General features: G+C 32.3%; 1 protein-coding gene across 5 annotated transcripts in view; it reads left to right on the top strand.

Annotated features, from left to right (window-relative positions):
• The window catches only part of LOC139492021 (mediator of RNA polymerase II transcription subunit 14-like), a 66171-nt gene extending 42743 nt beyond the window's left edge, over nt 1-23428 (top strand). For 3 of the 5 annotated variants that reach the window (XM_071280059.1, XM_071280060.1, XM_071280062.1), the window contains 10 exons: nt 6894-7011; nt 7797-8042; nt 9775-9931; nt 10243-10347; nt 11189-11391; nt 11969-12098; nt 15383-15444; nt 18371-18478; nt 19116-19244; nt 19846-20545. In XM_071280059.1, the coding sequence (XP_071136160.1) occupies nt 6894-7011; nt 7797-8042; nt 9775-9931; nt 10243-10347; nt 11189-11391; nt 11969-12098; nt 15383-15444; nt 18371-18478; nt 19116-19244; nt 19846-20094 (1507 nt within the window). In that variant the 3' untranslated portion in view covers nt 20095-20545. Of the gene's footprint in view, nt 1-6893; nt 7012-7796; nt 8043-9774; nt 9932-10242; nt 10348-11188; nt 11392-11857; nt 11886-11968; nt 12099-15382; nt 15445-18370; nt 18479-19115; nt 19245-19845; nt 20546-22504; nt 22800-23284 lie in introns of those variants that run through there. The other 2 variants (XR_011656693.1, XM_071280063.1) reach the window with 2 other exon arrangements.
• The last annotated feature ends 2446 nt before the right edge of the window (nt 23429-25874 follow it).

Genomic DNA, 25874 nt, shown 5'->3' with positions numbered 1-25874 from the left:
ATACATAAGGAACAAACATTATTTCTAGTTTATCCTGCATTATGTTGATCACGAAGACACTTGGTGAATTTTAATAGTCCTATAGATACATAAGGAACAAACATTATTTCTAGTTTATCCTGCATTATGTTGATCACGAAGACACTTGGTGAATTTTAATAGTCCTATAGATACATAAGGAACAAACATTATTTCTAGTTTATCCTGCATAATGATGATCACAAAGACACTTGGTGAATTTTAATAGTCCTATAGATACATAAGGAACAAACATTATTTCTAGTTTATCCTGCATTATGTTGATCACAAGACACTTGATGAACATTAATAGTCCTATAGATACATAAGGAACAAACATTATTTCTAGTTTATCCTGCATTATGTTGATCACGAAGACACTTGATGAACATTAATAGTCCTATAGATACATAAGGAACAAACATTATTTCTAGTTTATCCTGCATAATGATGATCACAAGACACTTGATGAACATTAATAGTCCTATAGATACATAAGGAACAAACATTATTTCTAGTTTATCCTGCATTATGTTGATCACAAGACACTTGATGAATTTTAATAGTCCTATAGATACATAAGGAACAAACATTATTTCTAGTTTATCCTGCATTATGTTGATCACGAAGACACTTGATGAACATTAATAGTCCTATAGATACATAAGGAACAAACATTATTTCTAGTTTATCCTGCATTATGATGATCACGAAGACACTTGGTGAATTTTAATAGTCCTATAGATACATAAGGAACAAACATTATTTCTAGTTTATCCTGCATAATGATGATCACAAAGACACTTGATGAACATTAATAGTCCTATAGATACATAAGGAACAAACATTATTTCTAGTTTATCCTGCATTATGTTGATCACGAAGACACTTGATGAACATTAATAGTCCTATAGATACATAAGGAACAAACATTATTTCTAGTTTATCCTGCATTATGATGATCACAAAGACACTTGGTGAATTTTAATAGTCCTATAGATACATAAGGAACAAACATTATTTCTAGTTTATCCTGCATTATGTTGATCACGAAGACACTTGATGAACATTAATAGTCCTATAGATACATAAGGAACAAACATTATTTCTAGTTTATCCTGCATTATGTTGATCACAAGACACTTGATGAACATTAATAGTCCTATAGATACATAAGGAACAAACATTATTTCTAGTTTATCCTGCATTATGTTGATCACAAGACACTTGATGAACATTAATAGTCCTATAGATACATAAGGAACAAACATTATTTCTAGTTTATCCTGCATAATGATGATCACAAAGACACTTGATGAACATTAATAGTCCTATAGATACATAAGGAACAAACATTATATTAAGTTTATCCTGCATAATGATGATCACGAAGACACTTGATGAACATTAATAGTCCTATAGATACATAAGGAACAAACATTATTTCTAGTTTATCCTGCATAATGATGATCACAAAGACACTTGATGAACATTAATAGTCCTATAGATACATAAGGAACAAACATTATTTCTAGTTTATCCTGCATTATGTTGATCACGAAGACACTTGATGAACATTAATAGTCCTATAGATACATAAGGAACAAACATTATTTCTAGTTTATCCTGCATTATGTTGATCACAAAGACACTTGATGAACATTAATAGTCCTATAGATACATAAGGAACAAACATTATTTCTAGTTTATCCTGCATTATGTTGATCACAAAGACACTTGATGAACATTAATAGTCCTATAGATACATAAGGAACAAACATTATTTCTAGTTTATCCTGCATAATGATGATCACGAAGACACTTGATGAACATTAATAGTCCTATAGATACATAAGGAACAAACATTATTTCTAGTTTATCCTGCATTATGTTGATCACAAAGACACTTGATGAACATTAATAGTCCTATAGATACATAAGGAACAAACATTATTTCTAGTTTATCCTGCATAATGATGATCACAAAGACACTTGATGAACATTAATAGTCCTATAGATACATAAGGAACAAACATTATTTCTAGTTTATCCTGCATAATGATGATCACAAAGACACTTGATGAACATTAATAGTCCTATAGATACATAAGGAACAAACATTATTTCTAGTTTATCCTGCATTATGTTGATCACAAGACACTTGATGAACATTAATAGTCCTATAGATACATAAGGAACAAACATTATTTCTAGTTTATCCTGCATAATGATGATCACGAAGACACTTGATGAACATTTATAGTCCTATAGATACATAAGGAACAAACATTATTTCTAGTTTATCCTGCATTATGTTGATCACAAGACACTTGATGAACATTAATAGTCCTATAGATACATAAGGAACAAACATTATATTAAGTTTATCCTGCATTATGTTGATCACGAAGACACTTGATGAACATTAATAGTCCTATAGATACATAAGGAACAAACATTATTTCTAGTTTATCCTGCATAATGATGATCACAAAGACACTTGATGAACATTAATAGTCCTATAGATACATAAGGAACAAACATTATTTCTAGTTTATCCTGCATTATGTTGATCACGAAGACACTTGGTGAACATTAATAGTCCTATAGATACATAAGGAACAAACATTATATTAAGTTTATCCTGCATTATGTTAATCCCGAAGACACTTGGTGAACATTAATAGTCCTATAGATACATAAGGAACAAACATTATATTAAGTTTATCCTGCATTATGTTAATCACGAAGACACTTGACGAACATTAATAGTCCTATAGATACATAAGGAACAAACATTATTTCTAGTTTATCCTGCATTATGTTGATCACGAAGACACTTGATGAACATTAATAGTCCTATAGATACATAAGGAACAAACATTATTTCTAGTTTATCCTGCATTATGTTGATCACGAAGACACTTGATGAACATTAATAGTCCTATAGATACATAAGGAACAAACATTATTTCTAGTTTATCCTGCATTATGTTGATCACGAAGACACTTGATGAACATTAATAGTCCTATAGATACATAAGGAACAAACATTATTTCTAGTTTATCCTGCATTATGTTGATCACGAAGACACTTGGTGAACATTAATAGTCCTATAGATACATAAGGAACAAACATTATTTCTAGTTTATCCTGCATTATGTTAATCACGAAGACACTTGATGAACATTAATAGTCCTATAGATACATAAGGAACAAACATTATTTCTAGTTTATCCTGCATTATGTTGATCACGAAGACACTTGATGAACATTAATAGTCCTATAGATACATAAGGAACAAACATTATATTAAGTTTATCCTGCATTATGTTAATCACGAAGACACTTGATGAACATTAATAGTCCTATAGATACATAAGGAACAAACATTATTTCTAGTTTATCCTGCATTATGTTGATCACGAAGACACTTGGTGAACATTAATAGTCCTATAGATACATAAGGAACAAACATTATTTCTAGTTTATCCTGCATTATGTTAATCACGAAGACACTTGATGAACATTAATAGTCCTATAGATACATAAGGAACAAACATTATTTCTAGTTTATCCTGCATAATGATGATCACGAAGACACTTGATGAACATTAATAGTCCTATAGATACATAAGGAACAAACATTATTTCTAGTTTATCCTGCATTATGTTGATCACAAAGACACTTGGTGAACATTAATAGTCCTATAGATACATAAGGAACAAACATTATTTCTAGTTTATCCTGCATTATGTTGATCACAAAGACACTTGGTGAACATTAATAGTCCTATAGATACATAAGGAACAAACATTATATTAAGTTTATCCTGCATTATGTTAATCACGAAGACACTTGATGAACATTAATAGTCCTATAGATACATAAGGAACAAACATTATTTCTAGTTTATCCTGCATTATGTTGATCACGAAGACACTTGGTGAACATTAATAGTCCTATAGATACATAAGGAACAAACATTATTTCTAGTTTATCCTGCATTATGTTAATCACGAAGACACTTGATGAACATTAATAGTCCTATAGATACATAAGGAACAAACATTATTTCTAGTTTATCCTGCATTATGTTGATCACGAAGACACTTGATGAACATTAATAGTCCTATAGATACATAAGGAACAAACATTATATTAAGTTTATCCTGCATTATGTTAATCACGAAGACACTTGATGAACATTAATAGTCCTATAGATACATAAGGAACAAACATTATTTCTAGTTTATCCTGCATTATGTTGATCACGAAGACACTTGATGAACATTAATAGTCCTATAGATACATAAGGAACAAACATTATTTCTAGTTTATCCTGCATTATGTTGATCACGAAGACACTTGATGAACATTAATAGTCCTATAGATACATAAGGAACAAACATTATTTCTAGTTTATCCTGCATTATGTTGATCACAAAGACACTTGATGAACATTAATAGTCCTATAGATACATAAGGAACAAACATTATTTCTAGTTTATCCTGCATAATGATGATCACAAAGACACTTGATGAACATTAATAGTCCTATAGATACATAAGGAACAAACATTATATTAAGTTTATCCTGCATAATGATGATCACAAACTATTTAAGACACTTGGTGAATTTTAATAGTTTAATAACTTTTAAAATCAGAAATTATTGCAAGGTTTTTATGCAAATAGGCGACTGGGTGATACATATATCAGTATGCATATTTTCCTTTATTTCCCTTAATAATTAATCTCTCATTTTTGTCCATTTTTAGCTCACCTGGCCCGAAGGGCCAAGTGAGCTTTTCCCATCACTTGGCGTCCGTCGTCCGTCGTCATCGTCGTCCGTCGTCGTTAACTTTTACAAAAATCTTCTCCTCTGAAACTACTGGGCCAAATTATACCAAACTAGGCCACAATCATCATTGGGGTATCTAATTTAAAAAATGTGTGGCTTGACCCGACCAACCAACCAAGATGGCCGCCATGGCTAAAAATAGAACATAGGGGTAAAATGCAGTTTTTGGCTTATAACTCAAAAACCAAAGCATTTAGAGCAAATCTGACATGGGGTAAAATCATTGATCAGGTCAAGATCTATCTGCCCTCAAATTTTCAGATGAATCCGACAACCCGTTATTGGGTTGCTGCCCCTGAACTGGTAATTTTAGGGAATTTTTGCTGTTTTTGGCTATTATCTTGAATATTATTATAGATAGAGATAAACTGTAAACAGCAATAATGTTCAGCAAAGTAAGATTTACAAATAAGTCAACATGACCAAAATGGTTAGTTGACCCCTTTAGGAGTTATTGACCTTTATAGTCAATTTTTAACCATTTTTCGTAAACCTTAGTAATCTTTTACAAAAATCTTCTCCTCTGAAACTACTGTGCCAAATTAATCCAAACTTGGCCACAATCATCTTTGGGATATCTAGTTTAAAAAATGTGTGGCGTGACCCGGCCAACCAACCAAGATGGCCGCCATGGCTAAAAATAGAACATAGGGTTAAATGCAGTTTTTGGCTTATAACTCAAAAACCAAAGCATTTAGAGCAAATCTGACATGCAGTAAAAGTGTTTATCAGGTCAAGATCTATCTGTCATGAAATTTTCAGATGAATCGGACAACCCGTTGTTGGGTTGCTGCCCCTGAATTGGTAATTTTAAGGAAATTTTGCTGTTTTTGGTTATTATCTTGAATATTATTATAGATAGAGATAAACTGTAAACAGCAATAATGTTCAGCAAAGTAAGATTTACAAATAAGTCAGCATGATCAAAATGGTCAGTTGACCCCTGAAGGAGTTATTGTCCTTTATAGTCAATTTTTAACCATTTTTTCGTAAATCTTAGTAATCTTTTACAAAAATCTTCTTCTCTGAAACTACTGGGCCAAATTAAACTAAACTTGGCCACAATCATCATTGGGGTTACTTGTTTAAAAAATGTGTGGCGTGACCTGGCCAATCAACCAAAATGGCTGCCACGGCTAATAATAGAACAAAGGGGTAAAATGCAGTTTTTGGCTTATAACTCAAAAACCGAAGCATTAAGAGAAAATCTGACAGGGTTTAATTGTTTATCAGGTCAAGATCTATCTGCCCTGATGTTTTCAGATGGATCAGACAACCCGTTGTTAGGTTACTGTCCTGAATTGGTAATTTTAAGGAAATTTTGCCGTTTTTTTGTTATTATCTTGAATATTATTATGGATAGAGATAAACTGTATACAGCAATAACGTTCAGCAAAATAAGATCTACAAATAAGTTTACATGACCAAAATAGTCAATTGACCCCTTAAGGAGTTATTGCCCTTTATAGTTAATTTTTAACATTTTTCATAAATTTTTGTAAATTTTTAGAAAATATTTTCCACTGTAATTACTGGGCCAAGTTCATTATAGATAGAGATAATTGTAGCAACAAGAATTTTCAGTAAAGTAAGATCTACAAACATCACTATCACCAAAACACAATTATGTCTTGAATTTATCCGTGTCCATTGTTTAATATACACAAGACCAAGGTGAGCGACACAGGCTCTTTAGAGCCTCTAGTTTTTTTTAAATCTCAATTATAAATGAATTCAATAATTTCTGAATTTACAGTACTCAAATGTTGATGTGGCTACAAGCCAGTTGTATATTGATATCTATCATTAAATATAATATTTATTGGATAAAAAAATCAGCAAAATAAAAACCCAGAAATGTTTTGAACTGTATGTAGTAAATAATATTTAGCACTGGCTATGATTAAAAGTAACAATAAAGAAAAGATACTTTTTCATGAAAAAAGCATGTGAGCATGGTAATAATTTATTACAAACATTGTGTTGTTGTTTATCCTTGACCTAGTCAGTATATGTATAGATGTACATTTCCGTAGTAACGGAATAGTTGCCCTTAGAGATGGTGCTTTCAGCTTATTTGATAATAGTAAAGTTGTGGATGGATTCAATCCAGCTCCTATGTTTAAGGTTAGTTAGATATATTTATTGTAAAGTACAAATATTAAGGTAATAATAAGTCAAAGTTCAAACATGCAACAAGAAGTTTTGATGACAACTACAGTTTTATAATGATAAATGAAATAATAGAAAGTTTGAAAGAATTTAGTTTAGTCAGTGTTTTGGTTGCAAGACAGCTTTATTACCTTCTATTATTGTCTAGCTTGCTTCAAAAGACAGCTTTATTACCTTCTATTATTGTCTAGCTTTATTACCTTCTATTATTGTCTAGCTTGCATCAAAAGACAGCTTTATTACCTTCTATTATTGTCTAGCTTGCTTCAAAAGTTGTGGAAAGCAAGACATACATATAGGTATGTCTTCAGTAATAGCCGTTGAGAGGATAGGTGGAGGTTGCATCAGCAATTTCTAAGTTCTCTGCTTAAGTTAGTTTCATAAGAACTACTTTTGATAGATCAATATTTTGTATGAAGTTGCATTACCAGTATATATCAGTTTGACGACTATTTTGATGTCTTGCCCTTTAGGCAATGGGCGAGTGAATATGAATTAATTAGCAATTTTGAATGTTAAGTTATCTGCTAAGTTACTTTGGTAGGAACTACATGTAATAGATCAATGATGTTTTGTATTAAGTGGTATTCCTATCAGTAGATATCAGTTTGAAGGACTAGTCATGGTCCAGCACTTTTGAATTAATTAGTAATGTTGCTATCCATCAGATTGTCTTTTTCAAAATTTCTGCCAACATGCAAGACATATCTCTGAGTCAACAATTTCATTTTTATTTTCAGGCTTTTCTGACCATGCATGTAGATGACTCTGTCACAGGATTACATATGCGTCGGATATCTACAGCAGAGGATGACAATCCTCCGTCACCTATTGGTATGGATGCTGTCGACGTCTTCAGTATGTCTCAGCAACCTTCTATTGGATCACCAGCCTCAAGGAGAGGAGACGGTGGATTGAGGTTCCCAAGTCCAATGACTCCACCCTCTAATCCACATACCCCAGCTTCTCCAGCCAGAATGCCAGGGGTAAGTATTAGTGAAACTACATGCTTGATGTTATATGATGTAAAGGGTACCAGTTTTTGTCCAGAAAAGAGGCCAGGAAAGGACTTATACACGGGAAATATTTTAAGTTTTAGGTTTACTCACAAAAAAAAAATTCTGATAATGCTTTTCGTAATAAGATGCATTCCCTAACTTATGATTTATGTATTATAAACTATTCAAATAACGAATTCAATTTATCTGGAGGCAGCAGTAACTTTATTTTCTTCCTGTAATGTTTACTATGGTAGATTTGATACTCTAAAGTTTTCTGTAGCATAAGATTACTGTAAATTCAGGGATCTCCATGGCCTGTTTAACGATGTCGCTCCGCCATTGTTCAAATGTCTTGCGCCATCGTCAAATGACTCGCGCCATCGTTCAATTGTCTTCCGCCATCGTTCAAAACTTTGATTGTTTTTATAGCCTGACGCCAATTTTTTTAGCAATTTTTATTAAATGCATGTAATTGCATAACCCTCAGGCTTTTTTTTTTAAGTATAATCCAATACAGTTCAAACGCCTGAGGGATATCCAGATTAAAATCCCTAATCACTTGTACCTGAGCTTGTGCAGGTAGATCAACAAACCAGACAGGAGAATATTATCTGAAGATAGACGATTCATTTGTCGAATTATTTAACTAAGTTGCCGCAAATGCTTATGATAATTCAGATTAAATAAATGAATTAATAATCCAGTTACAAAGTTTAACAAGTCCACCACATGCTTTTATTTTGACTTACGCAATCAGCATCCCCCTTTTTAAGAAGTACAAAATAAGACTTAAAACAGTAATTATTATTTCATCGCAAATAACTCAAGTACTGCTGTATTGTAACTATAATATAGAATTACTTTAAAAGTTAAAAAGTAAAAACTTTTAATATCTCCTGTAAAGAAATATCGTATCGTAATTCCGAATACATTTCGTAGTTTACAATCAAATTGTTACATCCGCGTTTCCGGTTTCTATTCAGACTCGAAAGATGCATGTTGCATAGCATCGATTTGCTAGATAAAGTCATAAAAAACCTTTTCATTTGACAATGTTTGCTTAAAATATCTTTTTAACCTTTTACATAACCCGTACGACTCGTTTTGTCGTTGCTGTAAACCAGCCATACCGGTTATGGGTTCATGACATCTGAATTTGACATTGACCGTGAAAAATAAGCTCCACATGATTTTTAACCCCCATAACAATTACCAAAAATAGCAAGAAAACTACATGGGGACCTTCGTGATAGCTATTGTTCATTCTCGACTAAGGGAAAGGGAGGGGGCACGAAGGCTTGGCCTTTGAAGGGTTACAAACTGCAATTATTGAAAATATATATACTTCTATATAGAATTTATAATGAAAATTTAAATAAGCAATGAATTAGCATGTTTACCTATCCTTATGTGGAGGGATGAAATACTTTTGATCACGCTACACTGTACGGCGTAGATATGGTTTATGATGGTGAAAGTTCCTCCGTTCAATTTTCAAACATGGAGATCCCTGAAATTCAGAAACTATTGCGTTGTTTTTATTATTGTGAAAAAATGTGACAGGGTTATAATTGCAGTAACTCGCATTTAGAAATTTAAAACAGGATTTTTCTCAAACATTCAAATCACAATGTACTCCAAAATGACAAAAAGGCAATAATAAATGCATGCAAAAATTTCTGAATTTACAGTAATGAGTTGTATGTCTGTTTTTCAGATTGCTCCATCACCATCAACAAATTTGATAGGAACACCATCTCCAGCGACGCTTCTTACTGGTGGATCTCCAGCCCCTCCTCAACAGTTACAGATTAACTCACCGGGATCATTTGTACCTATGCCATCACCTGTTTCATCATTTGTCACACCACAAGGTGAGTAGAGTTATATCCCTTACCCATTGTTAGCTCCCCTTGCTTTGGGAGATGTGAGATATTGGGTATCTTTTTACATTTGTCTTAGTTGTCTTTCAATAGCCTTTCATTTTCTGTACTGTCACAAATCAGTTTCGAGAAATGATCCTTATATATAGTTTGGTCTCAGCCACCTGATATGGCACCACAGCTTCCAATAGAACAAGAGAGAGAAAAAGTTCTATTATCAGAAAACCATAAAATGCTCTGAATTCTGTTTATCAAAGACTCCCTATCGAAATAATAATAAAAAGTCTGTGTTTTTATTGCAGGTCCATCCCCAGCATCCCGTCATGGAGCAGCAACATCACCAGGTCATCCTGCCTTACACTCACCACAAACGATGATAAAGGATGGAGATCTGTCTAAATCTTCAGGTTAGCCTAATTTATATAGATTTTTTGCAGTTATGATTAAAAATAAAATAAACATCAATGAAACAGCAAACAAGCAGCAAAAACTAAAAGACATCTAGATGTCAAAAAAGATCTTTTGGAATAATGTGTTTTACATGTCTAACTTGAATATTTAGTTTGTCAACACCAGCATTTTATGTTTCCTGGTCTTAAATTTGGTTAAAAACGGGCCAATTTTGAAAAAATCTCAATTGATTGTTATTGAATATTCCACATCAAACAGAATATTGGTATATATTTGTAAAATTCAAATTTTACAAGTGTTTGGGATAAAAGTTAGAAAGAAAACAACAAATCTGTACAAGATTAATTGAAGAATACATATGCAGTTGTCTTTTTTCATTTAAACTAGGTTTCACTTCATCAAACTATTTAACTATAAGTCATCGATTAGTAATGAATTATTACAGCTTACTTTTTGCTGTATTTGATAAAATTACATTAAAACATGTACTGTGGATCCATTATCATTAGTTGCATTTCATGGGTATAGTTGAACCACAAAATTAAATGTACCACGAATCACACATTTTCTATAGGCTTGTATGCAGACTTCGGCAAAACCATGAAATCAAATATCCACGAACATGTAAGTTTTCCTTAATCCACAAACATTGGTACCTACAAAAATAAATAAATCCACAATATAAAAAATGAATGATTACAGATGACTCTTTGATTACTTGGAGATATGGAAGCAATTACACTGATGAGGGATTAGATTTAGAAATTAAGATTACCCCATCCCAAACAGTTATTTTTATGTCATACCTCTTATTAATATTCTACTTTAATATTACAGTACAGCTGAGTCATTCTAGAATGTTACCCCAGAAGGCATGGGCAGCCTCAATACCAACACTCCTGTCTAATGAAGCCTTTGATATCCTCCTCACCCCTTGTATGGTGACTGGAGCTGTGTGTGCTGTGTCACCACTGGAGAGATTCCTAGGGTGTGCCTTCCTTAGGAAACATTTACCCAGGATCATACAAGCTGAAGAAGAGGTATTTATTATTAAGAAGACAAATTGCTTCTGCTTTAATTTTCGAGTATAACTATATTTTACTTACATAATTATATTGGAATTCATTTTTTTTTTCCAGTAGTATTTTTTATGGTTACTTCTTAGCGGAGGGGCATTAAAATTAACCCATGTGTATCCGTAAGTCAGTACCTACCGAAATTGATTTCTGTTCTCTAACTTTAGTTTGCCTGTACCTAATGTAACAAAACTTATACACAATACTTTGTTTTCTATAAATACTAGTTCTAGGCAATATTGTATCAAATCTAGATCCACAAGTATTTACATTTGTTTTGATATGATATATCCTTGTCATATTTTACATAATTGTAGTATTAAACCAATTTTCAATACGTTTTGGCCATTGGCCTTATTCAGTTTCTTTAATTTTTTTTCTCAACTACATGGTAGACATTTTTACTTTTACAATCAGTCATATATTCTAGCTAGTAACAGTTCCAGTTTAAGATACCAAGCAACATGTGATATGATTTCAGATCTAGATCCACAAATACTTTTATTTTTTAAGACTGGTTCATGTTTATTATATATTCTAGCTAGTAACAGTTCCAGTCCAAGGTACCCAGCCACATGTAATCCAGTTTAAGACAGAGATCCTACAGTTTAGAGTTAGCTATAATATGAATAGTTTCCAGAGTATACACTTAAATGTTCAATCCACTCCAGGTAATTTGAAAACCTAAAATTATGATTATTATTTGTACTAGTAGTTTACATCTTCCATGTATGAGTTTCCTTTAATTAGGAACACCTTAAATTAAAGATCCTCAAAAAGTGTTTCATGAATTATTTGGTTTGGTTGACTTGCTTGTTCTGGTATAGGTTTTTGCATGAATATCTCAAATCATCCTGAAAGAAAAATATACATGTTGCTAGTGTGGGGCTTCTTTACTGATAACAAATCACACAAGACCTTTAAGAAAAATTAGCAAACTAACAAATGCATTTTATAGTTGGAATAATAGCGATTTTTGCAGGAATAATGATTAAGCAAATTGGTACATTATTAATCTACATATTTTCAAAGATTTTGTCAAACTGTTAGTTACAGTAGAGGAATGCATACAAGGCATTTATAAAATGAAACTAAATAAATCACCAGGGCATGATGGTCTAACGGTTGAATTTTATAGATAATTTTGGGATAAACTTAAATTTTTAGTTGTGGATGTTCTAAATACCGGCTACGATAAACAAAAGTTATCATACTCACAACGTACCAGTATATTAACTTTGATATTTAAAAAAGGAGATCCTTTACTTTTGGAAAACTACCGTCCAATTTCACTTCTAAATATAGATTTAAACTTTTGTCATATGTTCTAGCTCAAAGATTAAAAAAGGTACTTTCAAAAATTATTAATGACGATCAAACCGGTTATGTTAAAAATAGATTTATTGGGTTTAATTTGAGACAAATTCAAGACGTAATAGACTACGCAGACACATACAATATTGAGGGGGCATTAGTTTTTGTAGATTTTAGCATTCGATTCATTGGAATGGGATTTTATGTTTGGGACATTGAAACATTTTGGTTTGAACGATTCATTTCTTAACTGGGTTAAAGCAATGTACACAGATATACAAACATGTATTATGAACAATGGGTGGGTATCAGAAACTTTCAAAAATTCACGTAGAATAAGACAAGGCTGTTGGTTATCGGCTCTTTTATTTGTTTTGGCTGTTGAAATTATGGCCCAGAGATTAAGGAATAATAAAAATGTAAAAGGAATAAATATAAAATTAGATGGGAGAAGTCATAGTATCAAGATTTCACAATTAGCAGACGACACAACACTTTTTTGCAAGGATAAAAATGATGTGGTAGCTGCAATGAACGAAATAGAAATTTTTGGAGAATTAAAACAGAGGGATTATGGATTGGGAAATTGATATCTTGTAAAGATAAAATTGTCGGGATTAAGTGGGGAGATAAACCTATTAAAGCTTTAGGGGTGTTTTTCGGACATGACAAAGAAGAATGCAAAAATTTAAACTGGAATGGTAAAATAGAAAAGATGAATAAATTATTTATGATATGGAAAAAACGAAATCTTTCATTTTTAGAAAAAAATCCTAATTATAAAGATTTTAATATTGCCTTTGTTTACTTCCTTGGGAAGCATCTGTCTAAACTCAGAAAATTATCTAAAAGAAATAGAAAACAGTAGCTATAAGTATATTTGGGATGGGAAACCAGACAAGGTTGAAAGAAACATGATGATTGGTCCGTTTGAGAAGGGGGGTCTAAAAATGGTAGACTTTAAAAGTTATTTTGTGGCTTTAAAAGCATCATGGGTAAATAGATTGGTAAATGGTGAACTTGAGACTTGGAAGCTTATACCATTTAAATACTTAAATGTTTTAAACAATATATTGTCAATATTTAATATGAATTTTAGTGATATTAAATCTTTAAGATATCTTAAAGATATTCCTGCGTTTTATAAAGAAGTACCGGTAATAAAGTCTTGGAATTTGACTGGCGGGGGGGCAAACAAAACAACCAGACACATTTGTCTATATTAGAAAGCAAGTAATATGGGGAAATAAATCTATAAAATTTGGTAAAAAAGCAATTATATTTGAGAGCTGGATTAGGAGTGATCTAATTTACATAAATGATATCTAAGATGATAAAATGTGATTATCGGAAATCTACGTTCTAAACAAATTAAGGTTCAAAATAAACTGGATCGCCGAATTTCAAATATTAAAAAAATTTATACCAGCAGAATGGATTCAAGTAGTTTTTAAAAAAGAGAATTCTGTTAAAACTACAGTTAATATTCAAAGAAATAAAATCATATGGAAAAATAATTTAATCGAGACTACATTATTAACAAATAAAATGTTCTAACTCTTTGATAAGTATAAAACTAGAGTAGTCAATAGGGATAAACAGATGGCTTAGAATCCTACCAATACAAGAAACTCTTAATATGAATTCATTGTACAAATTTATTTTTGAATATATGACTGAAAATAAATTAAAAATATTTAGATGAAAATTATTACATTATATTGTTCCAACTAAAAAAATGTTATTGCAGTGGAAAGTAACTAAGACAGATAAGTGTAATTTTTGTAAGCAAGAAGAAGATTATGCTCACTATTTTCTGAAGTGTAGATATTTGAATAAATTTTGGCAAAAAATCTATGAACTCTTTAAAAGAAGTAAAATAGATTTTGATATCAAATTGCAACATCTGGTATTTGGATATAAAATTACAGATAGTAAATATTATTTTTATGCCCCACCTACGATAGTAGAGGGGCATTATGTTTTCTGGTCTGTGCATCCGTTCGTTCGTCCGTTCGTTCGTTCATCCGTCTGTCCCGCTTCAGGTTAAAGTTTTTGGTTGAGGTAGTTTTTGATGAAGTTGAAGTCCAATCGACTTCAAACTTGGTACACATGTTCCCTATGATATGATCTTTCTAATTTTAATGCCAAATTAGAGATTTTACCCCAATTTCACGGTCCACTGAACATAGAAAATGATAATGCGAGTGGGGCATTCGTGTACTGAGGACACATTCTTGTTTGAATTATATACTAACAGTATTAAGTTTTTCTATTTATAAGTCGTATCTGAGCAGAGAACAAAAACTGTTGATGTCTTTAGTATTTTTGAAAATGAATTTAATAAAAGAATAGATGCATATAAATCAAAATGTCCAATGTTATTGTCAATTAGAAAGAATTTTTAGCATTGATAAATCTCTGCATAAGACAACTATACATCCTTTATATTATTTTTTATAAGTTAATAAGTTGGATCAGCTGTTTATTTCCCTGGATAATCAGTGGAGTGTAACAGGGTAAATCAAGAGAAGCTTGGACTCTTGGTGAAATTTGTAACAAGCAAGATTAGATGAATAAATACTATTATGTTGTTAAAAAAAAAAAGATTTTGTCAAACTGGACATATTTATTATTTTAGATTTAAGAGAACATTGGCCTGCTGAGGTGTTAGAGGTTGTACAACAATTCTTTGAACTAAAGGTATGTTATAGTTATGACAAAAATAAAGAAGTTTATCAACGGTAATGTAAACACTTTGTGTCATGTGTATCTGTCCCTTATTTTTTAAGCTGATGTTTTTATTATCGAGCCTGGCGAGACATAGATATAGTGATCCTGTGCTGTTAACGGACTAATTTGACTATACACTCTTAGTGAATTGACAATTATTTTACAAACGACACCTTTTGAATGCAACACCTCTAAAACTACTGTTTTTAAGCTTTCATACTTGGATCCTTTATTATCATGTGTACTTGACCATTATACTGTGATTTAATATAAAAATTTTGAGGTATTTTTGCAGTCAGTCAGCTCGTTTGTCCATCTGTCTTTCCATCAGTTCATTTTCATTTGATAAGCAAGCTTGAGCAGGGGCATTAATTTGTGTCCTCAGACAAATTTTTCTTTTATTTGCTTCAAAGCTTTGATACTTTGTATGATTATTTGTCATCAAGTTTAAGTTGACCATTTTATACATTTTGATTTTTGATCAATATTTGTTATGCTCCACCTAGGGCCATTATGTTTTTTGGTCTTTGCATCCATTCATTTGTCAGATCGGCAATTGGTTTGTCCTGCTTTGTGTTAAAGATCTTGGTGAAGGTAATTTTTGATGAATTTGAAACTAAGTACATGATCCCTATTATATGATTTCTCTACTTTTACTGCCAAATTAGAGTTTTTACCCCAGTTTCATGGTCCACATAGGAAATGATAGTGTGAGTGGGTCATCCATGTAGTATGGACACATTCTCAGAGGTGTTTACATTTACGATTTTACCGTAGTTTCTACGGATTTCAGTGAAAAAATACGGACTACGATTGTCATACCAAAAACTGCGGGTTTGAAAAAAAATCGTTTCGTTTCAAAATCCGTTAAATTTTGATCTTGACGATTGAATTAATTAGAATATCAATGCTTTAAAGCGCATTTAAGACAAGGTAAATTGAAAGCATGTCCAAGAGGACGACCAACTTTTGGTCAAATCATGCAAATTATAGGATATAATCTTGGTCAAAATTTTTGTTCCAAACATGTCTGAATAAGACTGCAGATACTGTCAGAATGCAGGAAATTGCATCTAATTTTTCTAAATTTTCTTGGGGGGGGGGGGGGCATGCCCCCAAATCCCCCTAGAAGGTTCGAGAGTACTACTGACAACATTGCAAAACTACTGACAATTCTACTGATAGACATCAGAATGGGGAAACAGGTCTGCATTCTTGTTGCAGGAGTTATACGATTGCATAAAAATAACACCTTTTGCAGGATGAACACTGATTTCACCGCAATACCTTTTATGATACAAATTTATATTTCCAAGGCCTGCTGTGCACTCTTTAGGTTTTTGAAATTTAGCTGTTGAAAGAGAAGAAATGTGGAATTGCACAAGTACATTGGGTGTTTTTAGCTCACCTGGCCCAAAGGGCCAAGTGAGCTTTTCTCAGCACTTGGCGTCCGGCGTCCGGCGTCCGTCGTCTGTCGTCCGTCGTCTGTCGTCCGTCGTCGTCTGGCGTCGTTAACTTTTACAAAAATCTTCTCCTCTGAAACTACTGGGCCAAATTTAACCAAACTTGGCCACAATCATCATTGGGGTATCTAGTTTAAAAAATGTGTCTGGTGACCCGGTCAACCAACCAAGATGGCCGCCATGGCTAAAAATAGAACATAGGGGTAAAATGCAGTTTTTGGCTTATAACTCAAAAACCAAAGCATTTAGAGCAAATCTGACATGGGGTAAAATTGTTCATCAGGTCAAGATCTATCTGCCCTGAAATTTTCAGATGAATCGGACAACCCGTTGTTGGGTTGCTGCCCCTGAATTGGTAATTTTAAGGAAATTTTACTGTTTTTGGTTATTATCTTGAATATTATTATAGATAGAGATAAACTGTAAACAGCAATAATGTTCAGCAAAGTAAGATTTACAAATAAGTCAACCTGACCCAAATGGTCAGTTGACCCCTTTAGGAGTTATTGCCCTTTATAGTCAATTTTTAACCATTTTTCGTAAATCTTAGTTATCTTTTAGAAAAATCTTCTCCTCTGAAACTACTGGGCCAAATTTAACCAAACTTGGCCACAATCATCATTGGGGTATCTAGTTTAAAAAATGTGTCCGGTGACCCGGCCAACTAACCAAGATGGCCACCACGGCTAAAAATAGAACATAGGGGTAAAATGCAGTTTTTGGCTTATAACTCAAAAACTAAAGCATTTAGAGGAAATCTGACATGGAGTAAAAATGTTTATCAGGTCAAGATCTATCTGCCCTGAAATTTTCAGATGAATCGGTCAACCTGTTGTTGGGTTGCTGCCCCTGAATTGGTAATTTTTAAAGAAATTTTGCTGTTTTTGGTTATTATCTTGAATATTATTATAGATAGAGATAAACTGTAAACAGCGATAATGTTCATCAAAGTAAGATCTACAAATAAGTCCATGACCGAAATGGTCAATTGACCCCTTAAGGAGTTATTGCCCTTTATAGTCAATTTTTAACAATTTTCATTAATTTGGTAAATTTATGTAAATTTTTACCAAATATTTTTCTCTGTTACTAATGGGCAAAGTTCATTATAGATATAATTGTAAGAAGCAAGAATGTTCAGTAAAGTAAGAACTTCAAACACATCACCATCACCAAAATACAATTTTGTCATGAATCCATTTGTGTCCTTTGTTTAATATGCACATAGACCAAGGTGAGCGACACAGGCTCTTTAGAGCCTCTAGTTTTATATCACCAGGAGTAGAAGCCAAGTTATATTGATCTATCATGCCTTATTTTATTTCATTTTAAGCCAAGCCAAGTTATATTGATCTATCATGCCTTATTTTATTTCATTTTAAGCCAAGCCAAGTTATATTGATCTATCATGCCTTATTTTATTTCATTTTTAGATTGCCTGCCCTCCTTTTAAATTGAACACAGTCAGGGCTTTCTGCAGGTTGATTGGAACACCTATCAGAGTTCTCAAAGATTGCATTGAAATTATGAGAATGGAACTGGTGAGTTAAGTGTTCATTTAATGTGGTAAACAATATATCTAATAAATGTCAAGGACACAGCTGAAACCCAACAACACAAAACAACCAGTAACATCTTTTGTGGTTAACAATGTATCTCACGATGAAGATTCATTTACACAAAACAGATTTTGTTAGTATCAAATATAAAGAAAAGTGTGTAAACTAATTTATTTTCACTAATATGTTATTTTGCGTTTATCTATTTCTAGCCCATTTCGCTGCTTTTTAATTCTGCAATTTTCAAATTTACTTAATGTAGGGAAATAAGTAAAAATCTAAGTTTATCGATTTATATTAGTGTATTTTCCTAAAAATAATTCAACAGAAAACAAACAAACTTAATGTCTCGTTTAAAATCTCTTTGTCAAATTTTGTTGAAGCCTTTCATGTTTGACTGACTGAATCTATGATATCATACTGGTTAGGTTATAAAAGCTAGAATTTATATTTTAAAAAAAATTGTGTGGATATAAAGGTTAAACTTTTTACTATAAATATCACTTCATTTTTTTTTATCATCAAATCATTTTGATTGCAATTTACACCTAAAATTGAGAAAAAAATATGATTATATATCAATTATAAATCATAACTAATGTGATTTTTTTTTACTTAGTGCCCTGACAACAGACACAAATGGTCAGTTCAGTGGTGTTTGACCGTTCCTCCTGCATGTGCATTTGTAGCCCCTGCAGGAACTCCAGCTGTTGTGTTCAAGAAAGCTACAGGAAAAATGTTATTTATGGTTTGTATATATTACTGTAATTCCTAGACGATTTATACTTAACTTGACAGGTTGATAAATTTTTTTTTATCATTTCTTCACTGCAGATATTAGTCAAAATTAGGACTTCATATTTCGTTATGTTTGTTGTCGAGCCTGTAACTTTTGTCGCAGAAAGCTTGACATAGGGATAGGGATCCGGCTTTAGCTAACTTCTTAAAAGCTTTACATATTTGAAGGTGGAAGACCCGGATACTTCATACTTTGTATAATGTATATGATTTTACTTTGCTGCAACAAAATTGAATAGGTACTCAGACTCCTGCATAATTACAAATGGGGGCATCTATAGTTAAAACATATTAATTTATAGTGGATTAATAACCAGTTATTGCAACTTATATAAATATCTTTCCACATTGCGGGTGCGACAGATGCCTTGTAGCGGCATTAGTCTGCTCTTTTTCGAAATCTACAAGGTTGTTATATGCAAGAGATATGGCTCTCTCTCAGACATTTATTGTCCCTTTCTAATGGACTATAATCATATATTGATTTAATCAATTTCCAATTAGTGTAAAAAAAAAAAATTTACATAATCATATTTTTGTTTTTATTTTAGCTTCAGTTCACAAAGAATGTACAGCAAGGTGGCATTGAACCACAGACAATATATACTCAGCTGTTATATGATATCAACAAAAATGCCATAGAACAGATGCAAGGACCAAACTCAGCACGTCAACTACATACTCCACAGTACATTGCCATATCTCAGTTATTAAAACGCTTTAGTGAAGCGTATCAGAATTCTCCAGAATGTTTAGTGTTTCCAGCAGTGAGAGAAATCTTACAAAAGTTTGAAAGTTAGATTGAAATGAAGACTAATGATCACTTTTGTAAACTGTATTTGTTAAGATAGAAAAATTGAAATTAAAAATACTGTGTTCATGAATACTGGAAATGTTTCTGTTGCAATACCTGGATCAAATGCGGAAAGATTTCCTATGTGTCGTATAAAATCATTAATAAAAGACAGATGCCACCACCATACCTGGTGCAATAGAATACTTCTCTGATTGCAATGCTTAAATTTCAAGTGAATGTATTTATAATATGAAAATTATCTTGAGTGGAGAAATTGTTGTAAAATCTATGTGAAAAATAACAATAGATTAGATGGAGGGAGGTTCTTTAGAAATTATGAAACTTCAAAAATTCATACAGTTCAAAATAAAAATTTGTTGTATTTATATTTGTTTTTTTTTCATGTGAATTTGTCATGTAAAAAGTGCTACAAAATAAAATTGTATGATTTTGTATTAATTGTGTTTATGTAGTCTTATTGTCTCGCCTTGATGGAGTCAAAAAGCATGACATAGGTATGCTGTTTCCGGCGTTGGCGTCAACAATGTATTAGTTTGTGATTAGGTCTAGTTTATGGTGAACCACAAGTGGTAAGTCAATCATATTTGGTATGCAGTTGTATAAGCATTGGCACATCTCATTTCCATGGAGATTATTTGGCCCTGCCCCCTCCAGTCATGGTCTATTGACTTCGAAAAACTTTTCTTATTTTACATGTATTAGTTTCTGATTAGGTCAGTTTATGGGGAACCACAAGTGGTAGGTCAATGATATTTGGTATGCAGTTGTATGAGTATTGGCATATCTCATTTTCATGGAGATTATTTGGCTCCGCACCCTTAGTCATGGTCTATTGACTTTGAAAATTTTTCTACGTTATCATGTATTAGTTTGTGATTAGGTCAGTTGAAGGGGAATCATTAGTGGTAGGCCAATGCTAATTAGTATTCAGTTGTACAATGTATAAGCATTGGCACATCTCATTTCCATGGAAAATATTTGGCCTCACCCCTAAGTCACAGTCTAATGACTTTGAAACTTATCTTAGTTTACATGTATTAGTTTGTGATTAGATCAGTTTAAGATGAACTTCTAATGGTAAGTAAATGATATTTGGTATGCAAATTTATTTGCATTTGCAAGTATCGTTTCCATGGAGATTGTAAAGCCCCACCCCCTCTGCATGGTTCATTGACTTTGAAACTTGTACATAGTTTAAAAGTTAATGTTTGTATTTAGGATTGGGAACGACTTATAATAAGTCAATGGTATTTGGTATGCAGTTGTATTAGCATTGGCACATCTCATTTACATGGAGATTGTTTAGCCATGTAGCTCAGTCATGGTTTATTGACTTTGAATATTTGCATAACTTGTGTAAGATGTTAAAAGTATTGCTATTTTGATTTCAACTTTTGCATAATCAAAATTACAACCAAATGCTCCCAGGGCACAGCTTTATACGACCGCAGAGGTTGAACCCTGAACGGTTGGGGCAAGTATGGACACAACATTCAAGCTGGATTCAGCTCTAAATTTGGATTGTGATTAAATAGTTGACACAGAATAGGTTTCTTACACAGAATCAATGAATGTGGTCTAATGAACTTAAAATTTGTTTTTTGCCTTTGAGCAATTCACTATGCTGTTGAATATTAATCCTCTCAAAAAAATGTTTGAAGAAATTTTCTTTTTATTTATGAAATCTGAAATGAGAAAAATTTAACCCCTCCCCCCCTCCCATTTTTTTTTTCACATCCCCCTTCCCCTTATTCCAAAACTGATCTCAATTCAAATTTCAAATGGAGTTTGCAACAATAACTACTCATTAAAATACATCATAAAATATTAAAATGTAAAAAAGTGCCTGTTATCACTGAATGGTAAAGATTGTTTTAATTTATCAGTTGGTAGTAAAAGTGAATATACATTGTATATTGTATAAAACAATGATTTAAGTTGATTCAACTCCTATTCTGGACAAAGAAAGATAACTCCAATTGAAAATTTCTTGCTAATACCTAATATAATAATTTTGGATTCTGATTAAACCAACTTGAAAACTGGGCACATAATCAAAAATCTAAGTACATGTTTAGATTCAGCATATCAAAAAAGCATAAGAATTCAATTTTTGTTAAAATCAAACTTAGTTTAATTTTGGACCCTTTGGACTTTAATGTAGATCAATTTGAAAATGGGACCAAAAATTAAGAATCTACATACACAGTTAGATTTGGCATATCAAAGAACACCAATTATTCAATTTTTGATGAAATCAAACAAAGTTTAATTTTGGACCCCGATTTGGATCAACTTGAAAACTGGGCCAATAATAAAAAATATAAGTACATGTTTAGATTCAGCATATCAAAAAAGCCCAAGAATTCAATTTTTGTTAAAATCAAACTTAGTTTAATTTTGGACCCTTTGGACCTTAATGTAGACCAATTTGAAAACAGGACCAAAAATTAGGAATCTACATACACAGTTAGATTCAGCATATCAAAGAAATATAGATTCCTACACTGCAACAAGTGTATTACGATATTTCTCCACTCGAGACAGTCAAATTTTATTATTTAAAGCGTGAGGCTTGCTGAGCTCGGCTCATATAGTATAGGAATCTGTTTCTCTAATGATTTTTATCCTTTTTTTTCAAAGATTTTCAAAAACTAGTGTTCTTTATATGCGACGTCATCAGGCATGGTCGCCTTTTTTCATGACGTCACAAGGCCCGAGACCACAATTAATTCCTCTATCATTTCTTTATAACGTTTTGTCGCATTAAAAAAAAAAATTTGACTATTCTTTTTGTCTAATTTTTTTGTGTGTAATGTACAGTACAAGTCCAAAAATATGTCCAAGTTTCAGAAAAATTGCACGTATAAAACTTACAAATTTAGCCAATACACATCCATACCCCTATGGACAAGTCAAGAGATGTTCCGAAAACTGTAAATATCACCTTTTTGCACCTGACCTAATCACTCTTTCCATATCAAAATCAGTTAAAATTAAACATCTAAAAATTTATTTCACCTCTCTTCTTTCATTTCCACCTTATAAAAGCTAAGAAATGTTTGAGAAAAGGAAAGAAAAAAATTTAAGAAGAAATACACTATAATTAAAGGGAACTATATTCGTGAACAACGAAAAGCGGGGTCATTAATTGTGGTCTTGGGCCACAATAGGAAAATTCAGAAGAAAACAAAACATTCAGACGTCATAATCAAATTTCGACTAATCATTTGCCGAGAACAGATTTTTCCATAGTGAGGAGAAATATTTTTCTCACACCGGTCAGGAAATGTGAAAATAGCACAAAAATTAGAGAACCCCAATTATTCAATTTTTGATGAAATTAAACAAAGTTTAATTTTGGACCCTTTGGGCCCCTTATTCCTAAACTGTTGGGACCAAAACTCCCAAAATCAATCCCAACCTTCCTTTTATGGTCATAAACCTTGTGTTTACATTTCATAGATTTCTATTTACTTATACTAAGTTATTGTGCGAAAACCAAGAAAAATGCATATTTGGGCCCCTAATTCCTAAACTGTTGGGATCTCAACTCCAAAAATCAATACCAACCTTCCTTTTGTGGTCATAAACCTTGTGTCAAAATTTCATAGATTTCTATTTACTTAAAACTAAAGTTATAGTGCAACAAAACCAAGAAAATGCTTATTTGGGCCCTTTTTGGCCCCTAATTCCTAAACTGTTGGGACCAAAACTTCCAAAATCAATCCCAACCTTCCTTTTGTGGTCATAAACCTTGTGTTTAAATTTCATAGATTTCTATATACTTAAACTAAAGTTATAGTGTGAAAACCAAAAGTCTTCGGACGACGACGGAGACGACGCCAACATGATACCAATATACGACCAAAAAATTTTCAATTTTTGCGGTCGTATAAAAAGGCGAGACATATCTCTGTGATAACAGTTTATGACTTTTGAATCTTATGTTTGGTGTATAAAGATATGGATATGTTCTATTCCTCCATACTAGTAGTACTATTCCAATTAAAGTGTGACTTCTAATCATTGACTATGTAGCCTGACAAAGGTCCAGCTGTAGAGACACATAGGGATCAATTCTATTGTAGCTGGCATCTGGAGTGTGACCCTTTATTAATCTGCAACTCCTTGACACAATTCCACTAGACTTGCAAAGATTCTTCTACAAGGCATAACGTCATTTACCTGCTGTTTTGATATCAAATTATAAAGAATTTTGGGGTTTCAATACAAAAACACAGGCATAGCCATAATAGTGACCAAAAATGAACCATTTCTGAGGAGATGGGACGAAATAATCACCATGCATTTGAGATGTGCTAATATCTGACACAACTACACACCAAATATCATTGTGTTGTCAGTTGATATTTTTGACTACCAATTTTTGTGGATATTCAATTTCATGGTTTTGTCAAAGTCTGCAAACAAGCTTATATAAAACTTGAAATTCCTTGAATATGTATTCATACTTGTACCCAAAAAATCCATGAAAATTTGTATTCAACAAATAATAATGAATCCACAGTAATTCAAACTTTGTATGATTATTCTGAAAATTCCAATGGCAATTACCCCTAACTTGCTGATCAGGTTTAGCCTGCAAATTTTGCTCTATTTGCTTTATTTCTTTTGAGACCGTGTATAAACAATAAATTTCAGTTTTACTTCTTGTTCTATATTGCTACAGAAGCCATGTTTGTTTATGGATCAAATCCAAATCCCTGAATTTTACGACAACAGGCAGATAATGATGACGAATGCAAAATGATGGCAATAGCTTTGTGCAGTGGTTCCTTTGAGGCATGTGAGCTGAGAGTGAAACAAAAGATAATACAACAAAATAAACCTATTGGAATGTTTATTAGAAAATATATTGTGACACTATGCATATGTATTGTACATGTAGAAAAGTTTGATAAAATTATTCTCTGCTTGAATGTATTTTTCAGTCTAAAGCTTCAATGTGTTGATTTTGGCACATGATATGATTCTCTGCATGAGATTTCAAAGATGGTATTAAGATTAAAGTGAAGTTATTACTTTTGACATATCAGTCCTATTATTCTTAAATCTGATGAAAAGAAAAACATTGGCAAAATATAAATTAACCACACATCAATTAAATAGCAACCATTTTTTTCTACAATATCAACAAATCTAGTTTCAGTATGCACTCATTGGGGGGTTCCGATCCCGGATCCCGCTTACTGTTTGTCAGATTCCCATATCCCGCTTACTGTTTGTCAGATTCCCATATCCCGCTTACACTATGTACGTAAGCAATTCTCATTTTTTTGTCATTTCCTGGGTCCAGCAAGACCTCATTTCCCGTTTTCACGACACAATAATTTGACTTTCACGTGTCAGGCTTACAAAAAATCGGCAATCCCACGTCACGCTTAGACCCCAATGAAACCCACTTTGATGGTCTCAATTGTATGTTTAGACTAAAATTAAAAGTACAGTTCAACCTCAATACTATGGACTTTTTTAACACATAACTAGAGTAATAAGACCACATTGTCTTTATTCTTATTCTAAATAAATAGAACCAAAAAAAATATGACGCCTTGAGTGTTTATAATTGCTGTGTTGGATGTTGTTTAAGAAACATTTCGTCATTCCCTCTACCTGTTTTTCTGTCCATGTGCATTCTAAGTGCAACTCCTCCAAGATTGATATATTTTAACAGTTTGAAAGACATTACCTGCAGATGTGCATCATGAAATACATTCCCAGTCCAACTTGCTAAAGGGA

This window comes from Mytilus edulis, chromosome 10, assembly GCF_963676685.1.
Source record: "Mytilus edulis chromosome 10, xbMytEdul2.2, whole genome shotgun sequence".
Classification (NCBI taxonomy): domain Eukaryota; kingdom Metazoa; phylum Mollusca; class Bivalvia; order Mytilida; family Mytilidae; genus Mytilus; species Mytilus edulis.
This window is presented reverse-complemented; position numbering and strand designations above follow the sequence as displayed.